Source organism: Rhipicephalus sanguineus, chromosome 9, assembly GCF_013339695.2.
Source record: "Rhipicephalus sanguineus isolate Rsan-2018 chromosome 9, BIME_Rsan_1.4, whole genome shotgun sequence".
NCBI lineage: Eukaryota > Metazoa > Arthropoda > Arachnida > Ixodida > Ixodidae > Rhipicephalus > Rhipicephalus sanguineus.
This window is the reverse complement of record NC_051184.2, coordinates 31,402,278-31,415,548: the sequence shown is the minus strand read 5'-3', so window position 1 is coordinate 31,415,548 and position 13,271 is coordinate 31,402,278. Positions and strand designations below refer to the sequence as shown.

General features: G+C 47.6%; 1 protein-coding gene across 1 annotated transcript; it reads left to right on the top strand.

Moving 5' to 3' along the window:
* Positions 1 to 5,600: 5,600 nt before the first annotated feature.
* Positions 5,601 to 6,068, top strand: LOC119405428 (uncharacterized). Its single transcript, XM_037672266.1, has one exon. The coding sequence runs from the start codon at positions 5,601 to 5,603 to the stop codon at positions 6,066 to 6,068; it is 468 nt and encodes a 155-aa protein (XP_037528194.1).
* Positions 6,069 to 13,271: the final 7,203 nt, after the last annotated feature.

Genomic DNA, 13,271 nt, shown 5'->3' with positions numbered 1-13,271 from the left:
AGCGTGCTAGGAAACGGAGAGCCAAAAAAATAGCGAAATAATAGCGCAACAATAGCGACAGCCAAGCAATAGCAAAACATTAGAATAGCGGGAGTTGAGATGGTGGATGGCAAAGTTAACTCCCTTAACCTTGCTAAACCATGGGCTGCATTGAATAGCTTTGCTTTACTTTGCATTTCATCGCTGTACAATACGTACGCATACTGCTGCAGTGCGACCCGTCATGGCCGGCTGGCGAGACGGGAGCAAGGGTGTCCTCAATCTTATAATTTTTTTTTACAAGAACGAAATAACTATCGTGAGTAAACGAAGCGCCTCGCCCTCGGCCCCATCCCAAAACACGCACGACCGCAGCCATGGAAGCAGCTCGGGATTGGATCGGTGGCATCGCTGGCTTCGCGACAGTCGGCAGTCTCATTGTCAGCCTGTCCATGTCCTGGCGAGTCTGGCGTGCCCGAGACTCGTCCGGCGTCGCGTTCTTGCCCATAGCTGCGGAAAACATCCGCCTGCTCGCCTTTCTACTCTACGGCATCGCCTCCGGCGACTCGTACGTGACGTGGGTGAACGTCTGCGGTCTCGCCATCACGTTCACCAATGCAACGGTCCACTGCGCGTTCTCTGACGACTCCGGGCCCGGCTTGTCTCTGCTGGCGGCGCTCGTGGTGATGTGCATAGCATTGTCGATGATGACCGTGGACTGGCTGGGTTACTTGGCATCAGCCTGGGCGGTGGCTTGCAACCTGTCGCCAATCGCCCGCATCCTGCGGATGATACCGCTGCCGGAGATCGCCGCCTGCACTCTGACCACTTGCGGACTGTGGACGGCGTATGCGGTGCTTGCCGGAAAGAGTGCACTCGTTGTGAACTACATGGTAGGCACCTTGGTTGCCGCTGTCGAACTGACCATGGCTATGTTGATGTGGTGTCGGCACAGTGCGTACTTGCCCGTGCAAACGGTGTGATGCGTTGAGCGAGGTCAGCGTATTCGGTGCATGCCACTTCTTGATGCGCGTTCGGCTTCGTGTTTTCTAGTAATTGGTCAAAACTTGGCATAGCTGGAGCGCATATATATGGCAGACATTCCTAAACCATGACAGGAAAGTTACCACTGTCTCTGAAGTGTAACGTTTACAGCCATTGCATTTTGTCAGTACTAACGTATCGCGCAGAAATTCGAGGATATCAAGGAATCTCGCGAATTCGCGAAACTCGCGAATTCTTAGGTGACTCACCAAGGAAATATGCCGGTCCGTCCGTCTCTCCGTCGTGGTTTCATATCGTGGGGCGTTAAACCCCAGATATTATTATTTGATATCTATGTCTCGTGGCCTGTAAAGACGTGGGAAAACAAATAATCTCGGTTTTGTTGATAGACGTAGGCTTGCGCAGGGCTCATCAGGGCAGGGGGGCAGGGGGAAGGGGCGAAGTACCGCCGCAGCGACCTCCAGCTCTTCCCGACCCCTACCCAGGCCCTTGCGACCAGAACGCAGTGCAAGCACGAAGTATTGGCGTGTATGTGTTATAGGAATAAGCTACGTGGCTGTGGGAACTCCTGGATGCAGTGCGCATTTATATGGACGTAATGTAGTAATATCATGTTAAATTCTTATATCGCTTCCATATCAGTATACACACGTCTGATCCGAAGTTATGATGACTCCAATTATTACATAGGAATTGGTCTTCAGAAGACCGTGTTTCCAACATCGTTCCTACGGCACCTCCTTGTTTTGGGGGGCTCGCAATCGGCCAATGTGCGAATTAAGTATCTCAGGGCGTTTTCACGGGTCTCTAAAGACGCAGTATGGTGCAGCGCATGCGTGGGATGCTGTACAAGAAAAGTCATTGCAACATTCCGTATTGGGATCCCGTTAAGGTCCGTGTGTAATCGAAATTAATCGGGAGTTTAGAAGAGTGCACAATTGAACGCGTTGATTGATATGCATGGTGGGTCGGAGCGCAGGTTATAACAAGGCGAAGAGAGTTGATACGGCAAACACTGCGCTGAGGTAGCAACCTCCATCACCTGATTCAGCACCACTGCCTTAGTGATTTTGTTCATTTTCGTGTCAATTTTGTGGATAGTCGTGACTGATGTGATATTGAACGCCTCATACTGGTATATATATCGTTGTTGTGTCACGTAAAACACCAGATATAAAACTGGCTGTTCCATCGAGAAAAAGTGAAGATATCCCGTCGAAGGTTTGTCTATTAAGACCGGTATTACTTTGCTTTTGGATGTCCGCCTCAGTGGATCAGTGGTTGCGGTGCTCGGCTGCTGACCTGAAGAAGCCGGTGTAATGTGCGGAGCCCTCCACTACGGCGTAACTCATAACCATATCTTAACGAGAAGTTGAGAACTAACAATATTGTGTCTAACAAAGAAAAACGTGCCCTTAATATCATCTTCTTTCCCCGTCATCGTCATCGCCATAAAGTCATCGTCATCAACCGTCGCATCAACAAAGTGCACATAATGCCTTACACATGGTACCTCGCTTCTCAGCAGAATGACGAATAATGTCGTGGTGGGTGCTTCCCAACTTCACAAAAATTATGATTTGTGGCGTAGTGGGTACGTTGCTAGTGTACTTGTATTAGTAGCCACAAGAGAGTCTACAACAGGCTCTAGAAATGCCACTCTTCCAGCTTTCGCTGTGACTGTGTTGCGCTTTCCGCGCAGGCAGTGGCGCTTTTTAAAATGCGAAGCATTTCTTAACGAACATTTGGTACTTTGAGCGTTTCTATCTATCTATCTATCTATCTATCTATCTATCTAGCCGCCTACGTCTGGGTGCTCTCATGATCGCCTCCTTAACTGGGTGTAGACCACAATTGGCATGGGAGGTAAAAGGATTTGACGAATATGACTGTCGGGTCATGACATGAACAACGTGAAAATCATGTCGCGTACGTCGTCAAACCATTTCCTCCAGACACGTGTGGCACATACCCGTTTACCACGGGCCGCGGTGTACGGGTATGCGCCACAGGTGATTGACCGTTGATATCTACCCAGGAACGGCGAGAACAGACATTGACAATTTAAATGCGAGAGCGTTAAGGAAAACCTACATCGGCAGCGTTGACCGGACGAATGGAAAGAATAGAAATTAGGACCCCAGCAGTAATCGAACCCAAGCATTCTGCGTGGCAATCAGGTATTCTATCACGAAGCCATGCCAAGTGTCTAAACTGGTTTGGAAAAAAAGCCTATGCAGGCGTAATGTCGGTGCAACGTCAATTGTGGTTGTGGTGCTCGCTATCTAATTTTACAAGAAAGCAATAAACACTACATATGCACTCCTACGATACAGGCGTCATATCAGATTAACGTCATCGGTTCCATTGTTGGCTCCGCTTTTATAGCAGTCTAATAAATAATACATTTGTATTCCTATGATTCAGCAAGCTATATTGAAGCACTGCTCGTCCCCGGAGGAATACATTAACTAACATTACGTCTGATATTCACATGATTGCACCATAAAGTGTACTTAGTTTCGATAATACTGACGTATGTACTCTAACGTGAAGGCTGACATTACGTCGCACCATACGTTACCCTTTAAACGCCAGTGTTGTCGACGTGCCTGGTAAGCCCACGATGTGCACACAGCTACTACACTTACAAAAACACGTCGATCCACCTCGTAACGTTTGGCTGAAAGCCATAAAATACAGCATAAAAGTACTCGCTGAGTGCTTCGCATGAAACCGATTCCCACAACGCGTGGGATCTGCCACTTTTTTTCTTTACACCTTTGTTAACTTACGCGTACATTTCGTGGCGCTTCACCAACTATAGTCTACGTGCGAAGAAGTTCGCCGCCTGAAAATTAAACCAGTGCACGTATGAAGGCCTTGCAATTTTATTTTTCACGTCTCACACCGCGATTGGCACCACTGATGTGATTGATTGTTTATGGTTCTACGTTAGTCATCTGAAGTTCATTGTTCATAGTTCTGTGATAGTGTAGAATATCTAGGTCTCGCGGCCTATAAAAACGTGGGAAAACAAATGATCTCGGTTTCGTTGATCGCCATAGGCGTGCGCAGGGTCCTTGTTCAGGGCAAGGGGGGTGGGGGGGGGGGGGGCTGAGGCGCCCTTCAGCTCTCCCCGACCCCCTCCGACTGAGGTCCTTGCGACCAGAGCGCAGTGCAAATACGAAGTATTGGTGTGTGTTATAGGAGTAAGCTACGTGGTTGTGGGAAATACTGGATGCAGTGCGCATTTATGTGAACGCAGTGTAGTAACATAGTGTTAAATTATTATATAGCGTCCATATAAGTATACGCACGTCTGATCCGAAGTTATGATGGCTCCAATTAGTACATAAGTATTGGTCTTCAGAAGACCGTGTTTCCAACATCGTTCCTACGCCACCTTCTTGTTCTGGGGGCTCGTAATCGGTAAATGTGCGAATTAAATATCGCAGGGCGTTTTCACAGGTCTCCTAAAGACGAGGTATGGTGCAGCGCATGCGTGGAATACTGTACAAGAAAAGCCATTGCAACATTCCGTATTGGGATCACGTTAGGGTGGGCCCATGTGTAATCGAAATTGATAGGGAGTTTAGAAGAGAGCATAATTGAACGCGTTGATTAATATGCATAGTGGGTCGGAGCGCACGTTATAGCAAGACGAAGAGAGTTGATACGGCAAACACTGCGCTGAGGTAGCAACCTCCATCACCTGATTACAGCACCACTGCCTTAGTGATTTTGTTCATTTTCGTGTCAATTTTGGGGATAGTCGTGATTGACGTGATATTGAATGCCTCATACTAGTATCGTGGTTGTGACATTTAAAACACAAGATATGAAAGTGACCTTCGATGCGAATCCCTTAAATGTGGCGTAGATTGCATAAGCCAGTGTAAAACTGGCTGTTCTATCGAGAAAAAGTTAAGATATGCCTTCGAAGGTTTGTCTTTTAAGACCGGTATTACTTTGCCTTTGTATGTCCGCCTCTGTGGATCAGTGGTTGCGGTGCTCGTCTGCTGACCCGAAGGCCGCGGGTTTGATCCCTGCCGCGGTGGTCGCATTTCGACTGAGGCGAAATGCTAGAGACCCATGTAATGTGCGATGTGAGTGCACGTTAAAGAACACCCGATGGTCGAAATTCCCGGAGACCTCCACTTTGGCGTACCTCATAACCATATCTTAATTAGAGCTAACAGTATTGTGTCTAACAAAGAAAAACGAGCCCTTAAGGTCATCTTCTTTGCCCCATAACCATATCGTGGTTTCGGCATGAAAAACTCCAGATAATAAAACATAAAAATACTTCGCCTTTGTCACACACATTATAAACATAGGCGGCATGGTGTGGTGCATTTACGTGCAAATGATAGTGCACGCCGGCTAAACAGAGATAGTAGGTGCAGGCATTTGCCATAGTATTCTCTTCGTCATTATCGCGTGATAAGCAACACATACGACAGCAGTGTGACATCGTCATGACCAGCCCGCTAAGAAAGCGATAACGTCCTTGTTATCTCACAATTTTTGCGAAGGAATAGCGATGTAAATATCGAGCTATAAAAGAAGCAATCGCACTCGGCGTGCATCTCACAACAACGAAGACCGCAGCCATGGAAGCAACTCCAGAACGGGGGCGAATCACTTTGGTTGCAGATGTGCTCGCGGGCGTCGTGACCATCGCCTGCTTCTTGGGCAGCCTGTCCATGGCCTATCAAATGTGCCACGCCAGCAATTCGTCCGGCATCCCGTTCTTTCCCCTGGGAGCGGCCATAATCTGCGTGAACGCCTGGATGCTGTACGGACTCGCCGCCGGCGACTCCATCGTGGTGAGGGTGAACGCCTGCAGCCTCACACTGATGGCCGTTCTGTCGCCAATCCTGCGCATCCTGCAGAAGATACCGCTGCCGGAGATCGCCGCCTGGACTCTGGCCACTTGCGGAGTGTGGGCGCTGTACGGTATTCTCGCCTGGGAGGTGTGGCTCTTCCTGGCCAACTTCATAGGCGTCGTGGTCGCCGCTGCCGAACTGATCCTGGCTGTTTGGATGTTGTGGGGGAGTGGCGATGATGCGGTGGCTTAAGCGGTGATACGCTGTCCGTGGTAAGCGTATTCGGCGTGTGCAACTGGGCGATTGCCTTGATGATTCGTTGTAGTTTTCTAGTCTCTGGTCAAAAGCTTGCAGCACGTTGAGATACATGAAGGTGCACTAACTGGCTCTTTTTGCTGCTTCACTATCTGTATATGTATAATATTATTACGTGCAACAAGAGACCTATTCCACACACACATCCATCAAATTTCCTGCAGTTTCAATCTTTCATACTTCTTATGTGTTACTTTTGTTCCTATTTTTACACACCGCACGGAACGTCAGAGCCCTCGCCTTAGTTCCTGATGAGTATACAGGCCACGTGTCCGCTAGTATTTACTTGGTTAGACTTTCGCAGTCTGTCGAATGCCCGTAATGGAGGGCCTTTTGTTCGAAAAGGAAGCCCAATTCGGGCCCATCTAGGTTTCTCGACAACAGGTAGTAATCGCGGTACTTCATCAGGATATTAGCGGTTACTACCCAGTGAAGTCTTTGGGAATATCTGCGGCAGCTACAGCTCCAATTTTTTATTCAGGTCCGGACACTGTGCCGCCAGAGATCTTGGAAAAGCGTGCCCGCCGTCGCAGTGTCCAGTGGTGGCGTGCCTCTGTTCCGGAGCCATACTTCCGGCGTATTCTGCGGCTCCATCATTGTCATTGTCGCATTGTGATCCTGGATGCAGCCATTTTATTCTTTTCGCCGGGAACCTCAGTAGAACGTAACCACTCATCCGGACAATGCCTACATGCACTTGCTTCGGTTCCCCGCATTTTCGCCATCATGCTTCTTGTTGTACATATCTCAAATTCCATAGGGTGTATTCCTGCGTGCACATATACCGCTTTTCAACGCTTATTGACAACCATTGTGCAGCCTTGGCAACAATTTTAGTGGAAATAAAAGTAATCGAAAGATTCATTGTCTCCATATTCCTTAAGATACCTGTGCAGTCATGTATGCAGTATCGTACTTCACCTACAACCTGCGTCGTATTGTGAATGTATAGGCGTGTTTGTACTCGTAATGATTGTCGTACGTAGCAATCACTCGCTAAAAGAATCATGTCCGTTGCCGCTGGCGCACTCCACGTCAACGTGCGACATTATATATATATATGTCGCCTCCCTCTAAGCCACCTCCCCCCCCCCCCCTCGTGAAGGGAGACTTTAAGACAAAATTTCTTAGTTGTGGGGACCAACAACTGATTTTTCTCGACCCATCTTTTTTTTACGGCGCGACAGAAAGCTCACCCTTCGCAGTGTTGTTGCTGCAGTAGTTAATCCCAAAAGCACGTAGTCATTTTACAAGCAGTATTTTTCGACCTAAAAGGCTCTAAACACGGATGCAGCTTTCCTCCAGCAACGCTGAGAATTGATAGCGATGCTGCCAGCCCTTCACGCGATTTGTGAAATCTTAGCCACCTGGAAACTGCTTGCACAGTTGCATAGGCGTGTGCAGGGTTCGTCATCAGGGGGGGGGGGGGGGGCAAAGGTTCTGCGCAGCGCCTCACCCTACTAAGTCACTGTATGGGGCAGATTTTGCGCCTCCCCCCCCCCCCCTCTTAGGTGACTAGAAGGGTCAATGTACGGGGCTGATATTGCGACCTCTTCTTAGGTGATTAGGGGGGGGGGCGCCCTCCCCCTGCCCCCCTGTGCGCACGCCTATGAACGGATGCATGAGCAAGCTAAAAAGTTGCTCAAGACGCGCTGACGAGCATGGGATCATTACGTCACGCGAAGGCAGTGCCACTTTAATGCATACTACTAACGCAGGTCTATATGTACATTTTTATGGAGTAATACTTTTTAATATAAAGAAACGAACAATATTTGAACACTAACAAATAAAATCGTCGACCGCGTACAGCAATCTATGGTCACATGGCTGCGTTCGTCGGATCGTTCATGTTTTTGCCGCCAGAGGCGCCACAGGTCATTTTTCGCGACTTTCAGTTAAGAAATAAAAATATAAATGCAATGGATTTATATTTTCTCTCACGAAAGAAACAGGGTTTGTTTGAGTCAATGCGACGGACAATCTTTCCATCAGTGGAGTCATCTCATTTCATGTTCCGGGCAGTTGTCGGTCGCTTTACGAGTTCAAATATCAAATTGGTAAGACTTTATTGGCAACTTCGTCATTTGTGTAAAAACCACTTCAGTAGATTTGGCGCCGTAATTGTCCGCCACCGCCGCCGCCGCCCGTGTCCGTAAACACAATCGCGCGAAATGAAAAAAAACTAAATAAGAAAAAAACATCCGGGATGGAACGAGCTACGATCCAGGGCCCCCTGCGTGGTAGCCCAGTGTCTACCTCAGAGCCATGCCAGTGCTTGTAGATGCCTTCTAAAAAGAAACTATACAGGCTTCATGTCGGGGAGGAACCACATTTACCTATGTAATGTAGTGTGGTAGAAGCGCAAAATAACAACCCGGCGTCACACAGCGCGAATTCTCTAACCAGGCGTCACACAATGCGAATTGCGCAATGAGGGGGTTGTTGAATGCTTCCAACCTATTACAAAGGACTCTGCCATAATTCTCCATCGTCATCAGCCGCAGCATCAACAAAGTGCGCATAATGTCTTACAGGTGTTTAGCGGGTAGCAAGGTTCTCCGCAGAATGACGAAAAATTGCATAGTGGCTGCTTCCCTACATCACAAAAATTATGCTGATTTATAGCGTAGTGGGTTCCTCGCAAGTGCACTTCTATTGGTTGCCAAGGAAGCCCATAAGGCTCCCATGATCCATTTTCTCAGGGTCTCAATAAAGTTAATTCCTGCTCTCTCTCTCTCCCTCTTTCTCACGTTAACGTATGTTATAAAGCGTGGTGGGAGAGTTAAATAATGACTGGGCCTCACAGAATGCGAATTACGCAACTAGTGGGCCGTTTAAAGCTTGTATTAGTAGCCACAGGAGAGTTTACAACGGGCTCTATCTAGAAATGCCGCTCTTGCAGCTTTCGCTGTGACGGTGCTGCGCTTTCCGCGCTGGCCTGGCGTTTTTTTTTTATTTTTAACTTACGAGTACAATTTGTGAAGCTGCACCCATTCAGTCTACTTGCGTAGAAGTTCGCCGCCTGAGAAATAAACCAGTGCACGTATCACGGCCTCGAAATTTTTTTCCACGTGTCACACCGATTGGCACCACTGATCTGATTGATTGTTTATGGTTCTGCATTAGTCATCTGAAGTTGATCGTTCATAGTTCTGCGAACTATGAACGTGTGTGTGTGTGTGCGAACTATGTGTGTGTGTGTGTGTGTGTGTTAAACTGTTAAATTATTATATCGCGTTCATATAAGTATACGCACGTCTGATCCGCATGACGACTCCAATTACTACATAAGAATTACTCTTCACAAGACCGTGTTTCCAACATCGTTCCTACGGCACCTTCTTGTTCTGGGGGCTCGTAATCGGCAAATGTGCGAATTAAATATCGCAGGGCGTTTTCGCAGTTCTCCTAAAGACGACGGATGGTGCAGCGCATGCGTGGAATACTCTACAAGAAAAGCCATTGCAACATTGCGTATTGGGATCACGTTAAGGCCCATGTGTAAACGAAATTAATCGGGAGTTTAGAATAGTGCATAATTGAACGCGTTGATTGATATGCATGGTGGGTCGGAGCGCGCGTTATAATAAGACGAAGAGAGTGGATACGGCAAACACTAAGCTGAAGCTGGTAGCAACCTACATCGCCTGATTCAGCGCCATTGCCTTTGTAATTTTGTAGATAGTCGTGACTGATGTGATACTGGATTCCTCATACTAGTATCGTGGTTGTGTCCCGTCAGAGGAGGCGCTGGTCCCGTAAAACACCATATGTGAAAGTGACCTTCGATGCGAATCCCTTAAATGGGGTGTAGATTGCGTAAGCCAGTATAAAACTGGCTGTTCCATCGAGAAAAAGTGAAGATACGCCGTCGAAGATTTGTCTTTTAAGACCTGTATTACTTGGCCTTTGTATGTCCGCCTCAGTGGATCAGTGGTTGCGGTGCTCGGCTGCTGACCCCAAGAAGCCCGTGTAATTTGCGATGTCTGTGCACGTTAAAGAACACCCCATGGTCGAAATTCGCGGAGCCCTCCACTACGGCGTATCTCATAACCATATCTTAATGAGAAGTTGAGAACTAACAATATTGTGTCTAACATAGAAAAACGAGCAATTAAAGTCATCATCTTTCCCCCATAACCATATCTGGGGTTCGGCACGCAAAACTCCAGATAATAAAAAATAAAAATACTTCGCCTTTGTCACACACATTATGAACATAGGCGACATGATGTGGTGCACTTACGTGCGAATGATAGCGCATGCCGGCTGAACAGAGATAGTAGGTGCAGGCAATTGCCGTAGTATTCTCGTCGCCATTATCACGTAAGATACACAACACATACGACAGCAGTGTGACATCGTGATGACCAGCCCGCTGAAAAAGCGATAACGTCCTTGCTACAATTTTTGCGAAGATAGAACGATATAAATATTGAGCTATAGAAGAGGCGGTCGCACTCGGCGCGGATCTCACAGCAACGAAGACCGCATCAATGGAAGCAACTCAAGAAGGGGTAGGTGCCATCGCGGCCGTCGTTACCATCGCCACCTTCGTGGGCAGCATGTCCATGACCTATCTGATGTGGCACACAAGGAATCCGTCCAGAGTCGCGTTCGCTCCCCTGGTAATGGTTACCATCTGCATGAACGCCTCGATGCTGCACGGACGCGCCGCCGGCGACTCCAACCGGATGAGGAAAGCCTGCTGCGTCGCAGTGATGGCCGTTCTGTCACCAATCCTGCGCATTCGGCAGAAGACACCGCTGCCGGAGATCGCCACCTGGACTCTGACGACTTGCGGACTGTGGGCGCTGTACGCCGTCCTCTCCTGGGACGTGTGGCTCTTCCTGGCCAACTTCGTAGGCGTCCTGGGCGCCGCTGCCGAACTGATCCTGGCTGTCTGGATGTGGTGGAGGAGTGGCGATGATTTGGCGGCTTAGGCGGTGTGATACGCCGTCCGTGGTAAGCGTATTCGGCATGTACAACTGGGCGATTGCCTTGGTTCGTTGTTTTCGAGTGTCTGGTCAAACGCTTGCAGCAGGTTATATCTGTGGCAGTTACAGCTACAATTTTGTTTTTCAGGTCCGGACAAGGTACCGCCAAAGATCTTGGAAAAGCGTGCCCGCCGTCGCAATGCCCACTGGTGGCGTGCTTCTGTTCCGGAGCCATACTTCCGGCGTATTCTATTGTCGTATTCTATTTTCTATTGTCGGGGCTTGCCGGGGATATGCCACAGTTCTTAATTAACTTGGGCGGCTCTGCCATTGTCGCCTTATGATCCTGGATGCAGCCGTTTGATTCTTTTCGCCACAAACTTCAGTAGAACGTAACCACTCATCCAGACACTGTTTACATGCACTTGCTTCGGTTCCCCGCATTTTCGCCATCATGCTTCTTGTTGTACATATCTCAAATTCCATAGGGTGTATTCCTGCGTGCATATATACCGCTTTTCAACGCTTATTGACAACCATTGTGCAGCCTTGGCAACAATTTTAGTGGAAATAAAAGTAATCGAAAGATTCATTGTCTCATTATTCCTTAAGATACCTGTGCAGTCATGTATGCAGTGTCGTACTTCACCTACAACCTGCGTCATATTGTGAATGTATGGGCGTGTTTGTACTCTTAATGATTGTCGTACGTAGCAATCACTCGCTAATATAAGTGTGTCCTATCCGCTGGGGCACTCGACTTTACATTCCCCACTTCCGCGCTGTCCTTCTGGAGATAAGCTGATTCCATGTGCTTAGATTTAGGTGCAGGCAACTCTGTGAAGTGGATCTATTAGATCGATCGCTGGGTTACAGTGTACTAGAATACGCTTTTCTAGTTCGCTGTTGCTGGGCCAATCCGTATGGACAAAAGTGATCTAGTGAAGTGTAGTTTACAGGTTAGGTCAACTTATTACGTCGAATACGCGCCATTCTCCGGGGTACCTGCTCTGAAATTAATGACATTTCACTGCAACATTTAACAAGTTGTCAGCTATGCACGTCTATACAAATCGCGGTGCACTGAATGACTCGAAATGGCAACATATATATACGCGAGTAATTATAAAGTGTAAGTGAAACACTAAATCAGCTTAGGCTGAAAAATCTTTGAGAAGTCTTGTTTTTTTGGTCGGTACAAATGAAAGTCAAAGTTCCGCGTTTTTTTATTTCGCGCCGAAACCCCAACGTCAGTGTGTCACTGGATTTCAAAGTATCGTTTCCATATTTTGGCCACGCTGGCTCAACGAAGGTTCCCAAAACTGACAGTGTCTTTCTACCCTAGGACACAATGTGAGTTAGTGAGTGAAAGAACTTCATTTCCGTCCATAGCCGAGTGGCGCGGGATCTCCCCTGCGTCTTCTAGGACACAATGAAAATATTTATTTTTTTACTGATAAACACTTGTGTAAGGCCTTAGCAGGCGACAACTTCAAAGTACACGACTCGACCGTCCTTGCTTTTAATTAGCGCCTTTTCTGGCAGTACAAGCGTCTTCTTGCGGCGAGAGCGATTTGTTTAGTATTGTAAAATGGTAATCAAGTAATACGAACGAACAATGTATCTTTTGTGTTAAAGGGACCGACAACTGATTTTTCTAGACCCATTTTTTTACGGCGCGACAGAAAGCTCACCCTTCGCAGTGTTTGTAGCTGCAGTAGTTAATCCCAAAAGCACCTAGTTATCTTACAAGCAGCATTTTTCGATCTGAAAGGCTCTAAACACGGCCGTACTTTTAGGGGCGAAGCTCCTTAAAGCGGCACCCGTTCGTCCCCGTCGTAGCATAGAGTAACTCTATGGTCGTAGTGCGTAACCAGTCTTAACGCTAGTACCAGATGTTGACCTCCAAGGTGGTGCCGGTGGGAGATTTCTCCTGTGCGTTGTTGAACAATAAAAAATTCGCAGCGTGCGCGTTAACTAAAAGCCGAATTCTTCTGTCTCTCATTCCCCATTAGCAGCCATTGGCATGTTCCAGTAGGAAACGTCAGTAGAAGTAGAAGTGTAAGTGTTAGCTAAAAGCCGACTTCTTCTGTCTCTCATTCCCATTAGCAGCCATTGTTTACCTCCAAGGTAGTGCCTGGTGAGATTTCTCCTGTGCGTGATTAAACAATAAAAATTTTGTTCAAAACACCGTTGATTG